At 36.6% G+C, this 14,663-nt stretch overlaps 1 protein-coding gene across 2 annotated transcripts in view; it reads right to left on the bottom strand.

Annotated features, from left to right (window-relative positions):
* GNAI1 (G protein subunit alpha i1) overlaps window positions 1–14,663 on the bottom strand; it is an 83,108-nt gene that overhangs the window by 28,143 nt on the left and 40,302 nt on the right. For both annotated transcript variants that reach the window (XM_019713052.2, XM_074340655.1), the window contains exons 2-3: window positions 2,575–2,617; window positions 2,342–2,483 (exon numbers count right to left, since the gene is read on the bottom strand). In XM_019713052.2, coding sequence (XP_019568611.1) covers window positions 2,342–2,483; window positions 2,575–2,617 — 185 coding nt within the window. The remainder of the gene's footprint in view (window positions 1–2,341; window positions 2,484–2,574; window positions 2,618–14,663) is intronic.

Below are 14,663 nucleotides of genomic sequence, written 5' to 3'. Positions count from 1 at the left end.
AAATCAGGAGAATATAAAACTAAAACAGAAAAAAAAAGAATATTTTTCACTTGTGAGAGATTGAAAATTAAAATGTTAGTATCTACTTTGGTGAGATTCTCGTAGACACTGGTGCAGTTGCTAGAAAAATTATTCGCATCACTTTTCTTCTGAAAAGCAAATCTGAGGTACTTATCAAAATTAAATATCTGGTTACCCTTCAACTCAAGGAAGATACATCCAGGAATTGGTACTTAAAAAACAGAAATATATTCACCCTTTGACTATATTGTTTATTACTCGTAGAATGCTTTTTCCTTGTTTTTGTCTAGAAAATTGTTACACGTTTCATTACCAAGCTCCAATGTCCCTTCCTCATGTTCAGGCCATGTTTAATTCATCTTTGTATTCTTTAGCACAATTCCAAGAGCCTCCTAGTATTTTAAAGCTTATGTAGAGGCAAAGCAACCCAAGCCACAGAGTAGACTGATCAAAACCAATGTGGGAGCATAAAGACTTTTGCATGAAGGAATTAGTAACAATGGCTAAAGCAAACAGAAGTTAATAGGCTGATTACTAGGGTACAGCTAGAGAGAGTCTGAAAACAGTAAAAGATTACAGTGAGGGCAGTTGTTCCCCATCAGTCCTGAAACTAAGTCCAAATTATGTTTTTAAAAAAGCAAAAGGTGGCAAAATTCCTTGAGAAATATGAAAAAGAAAAAATAATTCATAAAAACCTGCTTGTACCTTTCATTACCTCCTAAAATGGAGGCTACAAAACCTTTTTCTCTAATCACATATAGGATATGAATGCAGAATACTGTATGTGAATTTGATAAAAGGTTTAAATTACCATAATTGGAATTGGTGTAAAGCACAATTTATATCAATTCTTTCTCTTTTTTCTAAGGGTGGTTCTCTTCTGTGTAAGACTAAGAGCTCAAAAAGCATTTGTTGAATGAATAAATTATAAGTAAGTTACAAACTGAATGGATAGTAGATAGGCAAAAGATGTCTAGATATGATGAAATCTTGTTTCAGAAATGACAATTTAAAAAGAATGTTATGAATTATCATTAGAAATGATCTTGAAATCTATTTGAAAACTTGAACTCATTATATTAAGCTGTTAAACCCTTGTTTAAAAGTAAAAGCTTAAAAAAAAAAAGTAAAAGCTTAAGCAAATTAATATAGCCCTGTAACATATAAAGAAATGTTAGAGTAACTTACAAAAAATAAACCGGGTTTATTTTAGATTTCTCCAATGTATATTTTCTAATGTGGCCTTCATTCATTTTTTTTTTTTTTAAACATTATTAAGCATGAATTGAGGCTCCATTAAAAAAAAAAAATCAAGCAAATACTAAGGTGACAAAAAGGAAAAGTTACAGTTTCTAGACAAAACTCTTCACAGTATTAGTAAAGAGGCAGCACACACACACATTGAATACATAAAAATACAAAGGAATTATAAAAAAGGGGTATTAGAAACAATACATCTACTGAGTATAAAAAGAATAAAAAGTAAGTGGGAGATTCGGTTAAAGGTTTCTGGGAAGGTTAAGTTTTACAATAGTTATTAAACACAGAATCAATGAAGAAAAAACTACACACACAAAATAAAACTTACACAGATTAAGCAAGCAAACAGAAGCTGGGTGGAAAAAAGAAAAGCGTCATATGGACTAGGCCAGGGCTGCTTCCAATCAAAACCTAGAGCAAGTTATTGGGCCACATAAGTAAACCCTGGTTCCCACTAACTGTGTGGCAATCTTTTGATCACGGAATCTCCTGGGTTCCAGGTTTTTGGCTGGCAAAATAGAGGATAGAACTAGCTTATCTCCTAAGGTTCTTGTCCCTTTCGCACTGAAATTCTGATCTGTGTTTCTGAATAGCCAACATGTTTCTATTCTAAAGACATGCAAACTTTTATTCTGTTCTCATTATATGAGATGAGACTGCTTTGTACTCCGCTTTTCAGCATTCTAAATTACGAAAAATTTTGAAGCGTGTTAATGTAAGGTAGTTTACTAAACTCAGTAGTACTGACTAAAAATTGGCATGGAGATAGGGGGGACCCCAATAGCACATATTATATAGAAAATATTGCAATGGTTATTGAGTTGTCCAAATCATCTGATGGATAAGCAAAGTATTCTAGCTATAAAGAGAAGATTACACAATCCTGTGTATGATTTCACTCACTTCTAAAGCTTCTGACTCACTTCATTCACTATCTTTTTCAGTCATTTTATAAGATGGCCCTGAGATAGCTGATATATCTATGTCATGTAGTATGGTATGATCAGGCAAGTTATTCTTTTTTACTCATCAGGCTGTTCCCAAAAATTCGATAACTTACCGCCCGAGCTGAGTCACCGAAGTCGATCTTCAACCTCCCCATGGCCCTAATGATGGCGATAATGGACTGAATGGTGTTACTGTAGACAACTGCTTTGTACTGTTTACATTCCTCTTCTGAATAACCAGCTTCGTGAATAATTCTACCGAGACAAAAAGGAGAAAGAGAACACTTACTTCCTCTTATGGAAGGATATACTTAAAGAACAAATTTAATGTCCTACATCTACTTACTTCATTTGTTTCACAATTGTACTTTTCCCAGATTCACCAGCACCTAAAAAAAAAAAAAAAGCAAAATAGTATATAATAAGGGATTGCTAACTTCCTTACATGTATATCCAACTCCCACCACACACACACGTACACACTTTATTTCTCTCTCTCTCTTACGTTGAATTTTGTTTTATATCAAAACTATCTTTTTTGTCTTCCAAACATAGAAAAATTCTCAAACATAAGTTCCATCTGTTTATTACTTCATAATACTTAAATCCAATAAATAAAACTCAACTGAAAAAATGCTTTCATTGTTGTTTGTGTATATTCTCCAAAACATTAAAAATATCAATATTCTGTAACTTGAAACACTATAAATTAGTTTTACTCAATATTTTGCTTCTGACTGGAAGATGCTTTAACCGTTTGGCCAGTTATCATAATTTAGTATTTGCCTCTTGTAAAGTTGATGGCAGTAGTGATAAGACACATAAAAATAATTTAGAATATTATATGTTAAAATAGCCACATCGCCTGTAATGCATGTTCACTCACCATTATTAAACTGACACATAGGCAACACGATCAGCTAGCACCAGGAGGCAATGGTATGCAGGACAGAAAGATCTCCCCTTATGTTTTTCTAATGTTTTTCTAGCTTCCCTGTCATCCAAGTGACAGAAATCCATTCTCAAAGCTCTCCTTCACACTCTACATAGACAGGGTCTTCTCACATTATGCCATCGTAACATGAAAATATCACTAATGAAACGGCCTTTTACAAAGTAGAGCCCTTTGATCTTTCACACTTAACAACAGCTACTATCTTTACATAAATTTGATCAATTATTCGTCTGGCTCCTGCTACTTGGCAGATATTGAGAACATCTGTGTATAGGACATGAAACAAGCAAGATTTGACATTTGGCTTCACATTGTCTTTGGCCAGAGCTGGAGATCATGGATGTATTTATTGCTGTTTGACAGGGCTCAGGACTTTTATTACCTGGGCCCATCTTCCCATTTTCCCAGAGCCATTCCTACAGTACTTTATGCTCCCAGCATTAGTGAACTTAACAGTTCCAAGAACACCTACTGCTGATCACGCCACAAATCTTCACATACCGTTTCCTTTGCAAAAATGTAATTTGCTCTACTTCCTCTTGCCACCCTGGTGATCCTCCATCAACCACCACTTATCTCCATCAACATTTCCTGACCCACTGCCCACGTGATCCTTGTTGCCTCTGACTTTGCACATTTCAATTTGAATTCTCAGAAGTTAACTTGCAACAGACATACAGTTAACCAACCAGAAATGTACTTGAATTTATTTAAGCTATTCATGACTGATACGATTAGATGGCAAACTTCTGAGCTTCAGTCCCTTTGCACCTTTCCTCCTCTAGCTACACACATCCAAATCATCAGAAGCATCTGAGAACAGGTCATAGCTAAATGTCCTACTTGAAAATGGGGGGTGGGGGACAGGGGATAATGCTTAAATTTTACTTATGACTTGATATTCAAGAAAATTTCCCCAGACATCGGCACATTAAGTAGAAAAGCAGGAGCTGAACAAACAATGAGAACATTCTTCATTTACAGACAGCCTTTGAATCTTTCAGGGTGTCTGCCAATAAAAGCAATTCCAAGATAAACAACCCATTATTTGTTAATCAACAACAGCACACTTGGCTTTGTGAAAAGCCTAACTGTAGGCATCATGGCTCACACATTCCTCTGATTCCAGAGGTCCACCCAAGCAACACACCCTACGCAGCATCCAGCAGGGCTATCTTCAAGAACCCCTGCATTTCTCTAGCACTGCAGACTGGGTCTGCAGCAGCCTGCTGTGAAGATGGGGCATTCTAAATCCCAGCATCCACACTCAGAGGCACCGTAAGAGTCAATGAACAGCCACCCATGGTCCATTCTACTAGTGAAACAACTCAAAGGCCCAGAGAAGGCTCACACGATGCAAGCTAGTAAGGTCTGAGAGCCATACAAGGGCAAAAATCAGAAATCATGAATATCATTCTTACCAGTTAAACTATGTATACACAGGTAAGAATTTTAAAATCTTAATGACAAAGTTTTTTTTTCTCCCGATGTTAGACATGAACTTTAAATTCTAATTCACTTCATATCTCTTAAAATAACTGGTGGCATGGGACACTTAGTTACTTTGCAATGAGCATCTCGTCAATGGCTTGTGGATCAAAAAATCCTGAAATCTGTTTAACGTTAAAGAGTGGGGAAGGCTTTCTTACTAATTGAATTTCAACCTAATTTCTTACTAGTCACAAGATACTCTGAGGAATACATACCGTAGAGGGAGAAATGTTGAAAAAAAGAAATCTTTCAAAGCTTAGTAATTTATGTAATTGGTTTTCAATTCTCACTTCCATGTAGACAGTCCTAATAGAAAAATTACAAATGTTGCACCGTTATGGTTCCAACATTCTAAATATCGATATTCTTTCCACATAGGTGTACAGAGAAGAGTTAAAGGGTGTTCTCTACAAATCAAGTCTGCACAGACATGTTTGAGAGACTGGCAGGAAGCAGTATCATAAAAACAACAACAACAACAACAAAACCTCAAAGTTAGTGGAGGGGCAGGGAAGGGAGAAAAGGGTTCATTTTCCTTACAGTACTCAGCTAGGCAGCTACAGCTTTTCACCTAAATTCAGAGGCGGGATTAAAACGGTAGGAGCACCCTCTTTCAAGAAGAAACAAAGAATATATAACATGTATTGGTCAGGAAAGATCAAAGTGCGTGACCACTGCTTGGTCACAAGGCCAGGCTGGTCAAGGTGACTCAGTGGCCTGTAAAGTAATTGCCAACAAGCTGGTCACTGTGAAATGAGTGAGACTTTAGGGCAGTATAACTCCCAAAGAGCCAAGAACGCGTGGAGTGTGGTCAGGGTAGGCCCTTAACTATAAAGACACGGGTGGGGTCACTGAGGGGGTCCCCTCAGGCTTCTCTCTAAGGAGGAAGAGGCTGATAGAAAATTGCATCTCTGAGAGCAAACATTTAGCCCAACAGATGTATGAAGTGGAGCTCAGCATCTGATGAGAAGGCACCGCACAGAAGGTGGAAGGGCAAAGGAGAATTCCACAATAACAGGGAGCAAGCACTTGTATGCAGTTTGAGGTCTCATGGACCCGGAAATGGAAATTTCATTATACTCAGACAAGGGGTGGATACTAAAAAGGTAAAGTAACCCTCGGCTAGGTTCTACTTCCTTGAAAATAATTATGCAAGTTACCATTATAAAAATGTTAATCAAATCCTACCTGCTCCTGATTTTGTTGAGAAACAGTATAGGAAATTTCAAGTTTTAACTGCTGGCAAAGTTTAAAATTAAAAAAAAAGAAAACTTATGATTTTAGGAAATACACTGTTTTTCTCTAAGAAGATTCTTTTTCTAATTTGCTGTTTAGGGTCATATTTATACCATTTAATGCCTGGCTTCAGGGCTGTAAACTGCCCAAATTCACAGGCTGCTCGGCAGCTATTAAAATGCTGATTTAGTCAAGTTATCTTATGCTAAATTCCTGACACTACTACTCTATATTTAAGAAATCCTACTTTTTATGTAGAATTTAACAGTTTAAAATTTTTACATTGAATAAAACTAAATTACAATTTAAATTGGAATAAAACCAAATTACAAGTGCATTTATAGTCACTTCTGATTACAGTAGAGCTACTGTAAGATTAACAAGATCAAGATCTTTATATTTAAGACAGAAGCAAATAAAGAGAGTGTAAGGGCAAATATAAATTAAAAATAAGAGGCTTAATTATCCCTGTTGAAAGGAAAAGATTTCCCTCCCCTTTTTCTTAGAGCATTTATTTGAGAAAAATTACAATTGTATGTATTTTCTCACTCTCTTTGAAATATATGTGTGTTCCACACTTTTGGAAACTATTTAATTTTAAATAGGCCTTTATTTATTTATTTTTTTGGTCAGATTTATGACCCAGGATGTCTTTCTAGAGGACGTGGGAGCCATTTCTTTGAAATGTAAATATCACTGAACAAAATATTTTACAAAGTTTTTTTATATATATATATATATATATATATATATATATATATATATAATATATATATATATATATTTACAAAATAATCACTTCGGATACAGTGATCCACCCCCCTCCCACGCCAAAAGAATGAGATCTAGGCACCAATGAAATCTGGCCTTTTATGTGAACGCTATGAAGGAAAACCACAGCACTGAAAGGATGATGTGAAAGCTGGCCCACAGAAGCCACTTTCCATGATAATATCATGGAAGAAACCACTGAAAGAGGGGCCAAAAGAGGGAAGCAGCCCTGAGAGACTGAGAAAGCCAGGCTTAGAGAATCCTTAGGACACCCCTTGAGCGTTGCGATGAAGTCCTACTTAGGGAGAACACTTACAATTTGCCATCCTAATCGGAACACTTCTGAGAGTTAAAGCATAAACCAGGCACAAGCATAAACCAGGATTGACCTGGGCAAAGCAGGAAATAAATATATCACTCTAGCCATAATCGAAGACAATTTCACCTTGACGTCCAAGCTATGAGAGCCAGGTGTGAGCCTGCTTTCTGTGACATGGATCCAAAAAGAGTTTGGACTAACCCTGGGCCAAGTAGTATTACTTTAATTATCTTGAGCTAATGAGGGAAAAACAAAGGAGGTTAATGATGCATTTAGACTAAGAGAAGGTCAAATGATAATTACTGTATGCTTTACAAAAGGAAGTTACAGAACTTTAGAGAAAAGATTGGGAAAATTAGACATTATATAGCACACTGTAGAGGAGGTATGCTTGATCCAAAAAGATCATTCTGCAAGTGCAATTTATTGTGGCTAATGTATCATTATTTATCATACTAAATTAGTATTTTTACTTTTTAAGTCTATATATATATAAATTTATAAAATTGTTGTTTTAAAGTTCATATACGTCTTATACACATAAGGAAATGATGCTCCCAATGACAGTTATATACATTTATGAAAATAATTTAGAATCACACAAGGGGACAGTGTTCTCCTTCATAAGGGAACCAAACCATACATTGCTTTGCCTAAAATTCAAGTCCAATTGTTCTCATGTTTTTTTTGCTCAGCTTGTTACAGTTAATGACTAGTAAATAATTAACATACACAAACTTTGTCAACTTTTCCTATATAGACCTACAGTTAGTTCTCCATAGGGCTCTTTCACATTTCTGAACATGTGTGAGCAAAGGCACTGATTGCCTTTTGTCTCAACCATCTTTTTCAAGGATGTTTATATAGAGAACAGTCTTAGAAGGCAGTGTCTCCAATTGGAGCAGAGGGCAGGTCTGTTTACTGTCCAGTATATTCAAGATAATGTATCCTGTGGGACAAAGGTCAAGCAGGCTTACTGCACATTATGAAAAAAAAACTGGGGAATCCCTAAGTTCAGGGTTCCTCTATTGCAACATAATCCACTGCTTGTGTAGCCATCACCTGGCTCCCTTAGGGTAGCAGGTAAATCACCATAAATGCTGATGCTCTAGCAACTGCAACTGTAATAAAGTTCTTTTTGTTTCTGAACCAAGAATCTCATGTCTTCTTCCAGCAACCATGAAACTGCGGTAGATTAACTTGCTAGCTTGTAAACAGAGTACAGCCTTAGACATTGAACAGTTCTTTCATGCTCTTTTGCTCAATTTATAATTAATTCCTAAATTTCTGGCAACTACAGACACTTCCAGCCATTGTTCCTAAACCTGTACTTAATCTTTTTTTTTTCTTCCCCCAAATGGCAGCTCAAGGTTTGTCCAATAAATCCAAAGAAAGAGAACAGTGGTTCTCAAAGTATGATCTGAGGGCCAGGAATAGCAGCAACACTTAAAATATTCTCAGGTCCCATCCAGAATTTACTGAATCAGAAACACTGGGAGTAGGACCCAGCAATCTGTGCTCTAACAATCCCTCCAAGGGATTCTGATGCAAGCCACAGCTTGAGATAGAAGATCAACTCCTTTTTTTGTTGATTAGTGATCAGAATAATTACTCATTTAGGTGTTGGCTGGCTATAAAAAATATATCACTTTTATGAAATAATTATATTTCCCTCCTCTCCCCAAAAAGTGAGACAAGTAACATTGTTTTACATTTCTACAAATAGAATATTAAAAGGAAGCTGGATTCTCATATCTACTTCTGCCTTTAATATGGTGCAATGTATTACTTTGGTTGAAATATATGAACAAATCTATTTTAACATAATTATGTAATTAGGGAAGCAAGAGCATTTCAATAGCATTTTCAGATAACTGTGGATAGTCTTAATTCTATAACACAATTTTAAAAGACTAGCTAAAAGTTTGGTTATAATGCATTTTATATTAACCTTTTATACTCTGATACTTTAAAATCAAATAGTCTTTTACTTGGAATGGATCCTTAACCCATGTCTGATCTAGAAATTAGTTCACTGATTGCTACAGAATTGAATATTGAAGCAATTTAAATATACAAAAAAATGCCTTTTAATATTATCCATAATTTCATCAGAAGTCACTTTAGGTCTTGGGAAGATGTCGAGCTCTGGTGTTAGAGACAAGTTTTCTAAACTTCAAATTTCTCTGTGTATGAGCAAAAGCACAAATTTTATTATTGGCAACAAATACTGTTAGCTGTTTTCCTTAAAGTGACAGACTAACTCTGTCAAATCCCCAACTTGAACTAATCATAATTTATCATTCTTTCACGTAAAAATGGAATTCCAGGAAAAGAGCAACTATTCAATTCACAACTCAATCACACCATTGCTTTTCTTCAAGCTAACCAACACGCTTCGGGACACACAGAAGTATTTTGGATGTATTTCCCATTTGGTCACACAGAATATTGAAGAATTGTGTACCTAATGATCCAGATGTAATAAAAATAACGACTGATGACTTCTGAGTTTTTTATCGCAAGTGCACAGCAGCGAATACAATGACGACTAGTACAATTGGGTGCTGCTGACTTGACTCAGCAGTTTGACCCATTATCACTGGGGTACAATCAGAGTGAACAACAGAAAAGGCAAACAATGTCATTGTATTATTATGACAATGGTCTCAGGGACCTCCAGGGTCTATGGGTCACTCCTAGAACTGCTGATTTAATGTCTTTCTCACACACTGGAGTATAAGCTATGAGGGAAGTATCACCATGATATATCCCCAAAGCTTAGTCCTATACTTAGCACTTAGCAGGAGAGCAATAAACATGTATTCACTGGCTGGATGACAGGGAGGGAGGACAAACCATGAAAAAACAAAGAAAATGTTTAAGTGAATATTTATAGGAACTGGGGAAGAAGGAGACTTTTTCAAAAGACCACGAAAAATAAAGAAAAAGTATGGTGGAAGCTTGTGATTGCCCATAAAACAGGTTCTCCCTTCTACTGTAGTAAGAGTGGTGGTTGGCAACATGGCAGCTAGAGACTACGTTTCTCGTCCTCCTGTGCTGCTAGGAGTAAGCCACATTACCACTTTTCTCACCAATGCCATGTGATGTGTGTGTAAAAAGAAAACACAGCCAAGGATTCTCTCTCCCCTGATCCTTCCTATGAACTGGAAAACGGGAGAGCCTACGGTCTTCTTCCAACAATGCACAGGGCACAGTGGGGTAATGAGAAGGCAGACACTTGCTCCCAGAATGCCCAGGTGAGGCACAGCAACCCAGCACTACCTAGCCTTAGATTTGTTGCACAGGAGAAATAAACATCTATCTTCTGAGGCCATGATCAGGTTAGGTTTCTTGGACACAGAGCTTGGCCATTATGTTGACAAATTTTTGAAAAAGTTGTCTAGATTAAAATATACAAACATATAAACATACAGATATATAAACGAAACAATCTCTAAAGTGCCAAAACGTAACAAAGTGGAAAGGCAAACTACAGAAGAGGGAAGACTATTAGCAATTAATGAGTATCAAAGTGTAGATTTAATTCATAATGAAGTAACATTAATTGACAAGAAAAATACCAATATTCTAAATGGTAAAAGACACAAACAATTTATAGAGAAAAAACAAACATATATAGTATTTTAAAACTATCCATACAAATACAGTTGTTTCTCAGTATCCATGGGGGAATGGTTCCAGGACCCCATTTCAGACACCAAAACCCGAAGACGCTGAAGTCCCCCATATAAAATGGCCTAATATTTCCATATGACTTGTATTTGCATACAGGCTACCGCAGAGTAAGCCCATACATCACTTCATTTGCATGGATTCAACATAGTGCTCAGCACATGGCAAATTCAAGTTTTGCTTTTTGGAACTTTCTTGGATTTGTTTTTCCAAATATTTTTCATCCACGGTTGGTTCTCTGTGAATGCAAAACCTATAGATACGAAGGGCTGACTGTATACATATATTCATGCAGAAAAACCTAACAAGTACAAAGAAATACACTGAAAATTAAGTGTTCATATCTGAGTAATGCAATTTTATTCCTCAAAAATTTCTGTAATTTCCAAATTTTTACATTGTACATAAGTCTGCATCAACATTATGCAATTCATTTAGAAAAATTTGGTCATAACTTTCCAATGATTAAAGCTGAATAAAGCCATCTTTAATCTCGTTTCCTTCAACTCATGTTCCTATCTCATTACTCATGCACATAAATCTCACATTCCAAACACAACAAATTAGTTTTACTCCGAAAAGTTTCATGACAGTTCTTGCCTAATTCCTTCCCCCTACTTTCTCCAAAGTGGAGCCCCTTATCAACATGGGCACTAGAAAGGACCACACATATGTAGGCAGGGGAGTACCTGGGGTTCAGCTTTCCTAACCAAAGCCCTTCCAATTTTCAGGGAGTGTGGAGACTGAGAGGACAGACACTGGGCCTCCTACTTGGCCCAATACAGCAGGTGGAACCACCACCAGGATCATAACCCCAGAGACGTAGGTGAGAGACTGTGAGGTCTGCACTTAGAGGCAACTCCCGTAGGCGGGCTCTGAGCAAGCCCTGCGTTCTACACCAGACAGACACTTCAGTGGTGCTGCCAGGAGCACCCAGGTGGGAACCAATGCCCTGAAGGTCAGAGGAGGCACACAGCGCACATCACATCTAAGAGACTAGACTCCGTCCTTGCTACAGTGTGTTTCAGTAAGTCACTGTTCCCCACACCAATTAAGGAGAACAGCAGGAGGGAAGGATGGCAAATGATGAAACATTTTTATCTGAATGCTATATAACTGGACTATTTAAATGATCAGATTGGACTAAATAAAGCTTTGGCAATATTTTGTAATTCAGAACATTTTGTAATTTTTCCCTACTAATCAGCAGGTAGGGGTTCAGCAGGAGGTCGGTTGATTTTAGGCTAAATTAAAAACAGTGTAAAATAACTCTTGTAACCTTCACTATTAACACATAAGCAATGAAGCAATGACTTCGAACTATATTTAGAAAGAGATGGATATTATACTTTCCCCTATCAAACAAGTTTTACATACTACCCTATTTCCCCGAAAATAAGACCTAGCCAGACAATCAGCTCCAATGCGTCTTTTGGAGCAAAAATTAATATAAAACCTGGTCTTATATAAGACCGGGTATATATAATATAATATAATTAATATAATATAATATAATATAATATAATATAATATAATATAATATAATATAATATATTAGACCTGGTCTTATAAGTATAGTAAAATAAGACCGGGTATTATATTATATTATTATTATATTATATTATATTAGACCCAGTGTTATAATAAAATAAGACCAGGTCTTATATTAATTTTTGCTCCAAAAGACGCATCAGAGCTGAAATGTCCGGCTAGGTTTATTTTCAGGGAAACACGGTATCTCTATTACCTGCTCTGAGGAATTATCATACCAGCCTTGGAAGACCACGTGTTGCAAACCTGATGTGAGCTAATATTATTCTCGCACCACTTTAAACATTTCCTTTCAGTAAGTAGTCCAATGCATATACAGGAAATCTCACCGACTGAATGAAACAAAGTTCTTCAACAGCCCCTCTTTTATTTTCACCGACTCATATTAAATCAATTCTGTGCAACGCGACACTTTCGGCGTATACAACTATACATGTACCTGAACAGTTTTAATTAGATTCTGATTCAGGCAATGAAAGTAATTTAAACAAGAGAGAAAGAATGCTATCTCTCCGTCACACAGCAGTCTCAGTGTGAGCCGTCCGGGGGTAACGGTCAACTTGAAAATGTCAGGGATCCAAGCGCTTTCATCTTGCTGCTCTGCCATCTTCAGGACATGGCTTCCAACTCAGGTGTAGACATCTACTGGGATCCCACCTGTACATGAGCCTGGCAGTCAGTGGGAAGGAGAATAAGTTTGGGAGGTGGAGGAATGTGCTTTCCTTTTAAGGGTACAACACAGGAGTGGCAACCATCGTTTCCACTCACATCCCCATAAGCAGAATCTGGCCTCCCGGCCTCACCTGGCTACAGTAAAGCTCAGATAGAGTCACTAGCTGTGTGGCTATGTGTCCACATAGGTACCGAGGGACACTGGACACTGGGGTATAACCAGAAGTCTCTGCTGTACTCCATAGCCTATTCTTTCCTTCCCTTTGCTGTCTGTTCCACCTTTGAGTAAAACAAAACAAAAACAACAACAACAAAAAATTGTTAATGAAATATTATGCCAATCAACGTATACAAAATAAAAAAGTTGGGTTTTTTTTTTTTTTTTTTTTCATTTTTATTTTTTACTCCAGACAACTAAGTTAGATGTCTTGGAAAGACTCAATAAAGCAAGCTGCTAAAAATGACTATTGAATTAGGTAAGTGTAAGACATTATTAAATAGAGGAGAAAATGATTTAAAATCTGAAAGGATTATTCAGATTTCATTGCAGATATCTTTCAATTCTCTCTTGAAAGAAACAGAAACTAAAATTAAGGGGATAATTTTGAATATGCAAAAATGACAACTCTGAATTAATTAATCATGCTAAAAAAATGGCAAGGATCCTATATCAAAAGATTGCTGAATAAAGTATACTTACATATTTTTCAACTAAAAGAAAATATTCAAGGTATTTTTGTCTTTTTTTTTTTTTTTTAGGATTTCCCCTTAAGGCAAGTAGTTTTTAACGATAAATTCTGATCCCATCTATACAGAGGAAACTTCTCCAGGCACAACAACATACTCAAGATATATTTAACGTTCCAATTTTTATGCTCCTCCCCAAACTACTTTCTAAAATGTTTAAATTTGTATCAGCTCTTCATTGCAAATTTCTTACCATGGCATTCAAAGGATTTTAGGTTTGGACCCAAATGCCTTTTATCTCACCTCTTTTACATACCTGCAATCATTCTCTAGCTATATAAACCTTCAAAATAATCTATCTAATCACACAGCCAGAATGCTGGCATCTTTGTGTCAACCATTACATTAGACAATCAAGTCAAGGTTAAAACATGGGTCCTGATTCTAGGAAGTTATATCCAGAATATAAGGAGAGAATCAAGGAAATGAACCATCACAACATTTTTTCTTTTATTCAAAAAATATCTATGAAGTACCCACTGTTTAGCAGGCACAACACTACACACTAAGGACAGAACGAGTGGGAGGAAGAGTTGTGGTCTCTGGTCTCATGAGTGGGAGGAACAGGTGTCAGGAAACACTTCAGATTGGGTGGGAAGGAAAGGCTACTGCAAAGAAGTGATTAATACACGCAGACAGTTTACTTAACATGCTACTAACTCATGTTCCTATCTCATTACTGCATTAGTAATGAGGTGCATTAAAAGCACCTAGTAATTCACCGGAAGAACTAAATTAGAAGAAAGTGACAGTAAAAGATTACAGAAAAGCTAATACAAACAAAATGTGCACAAGTACATGTAATTCCCAAGTACAAGAACTACAGCCCTGTTACACTTTGAATAGGTCCACTAACGTCTAAAATACCTTCCTGAACTATTCTTCTAGGAAGGACACTGATAAGTGGGAGCCCGGCATAGCGGACTATAAACTACTGTACTGCATTTGAACAAAGGCCGAAGAAGGGAGGAATGCTAAGGAGAGAAAAAGGCTAGGA

Source organism: Rhinolophus sinicus, linkage group LG09, assembly GCF_036562045.2.
Source record: "Rhinolophus sinicus isolate RSC01 linkage group LG09, ASM3656204v1, whole genome shotgun sequence".
Taxonomy (NCBI): domain Eukaryota; kingdom Metazoa; phylum Chordata; class Mammalia; order Chiroptera; family Rhinolophidae; genus Rhinolophus; species Rhinolophus sinicus.
This window is presented reverse-complemented; position numbering and strand designations above follow the sequence as displayed.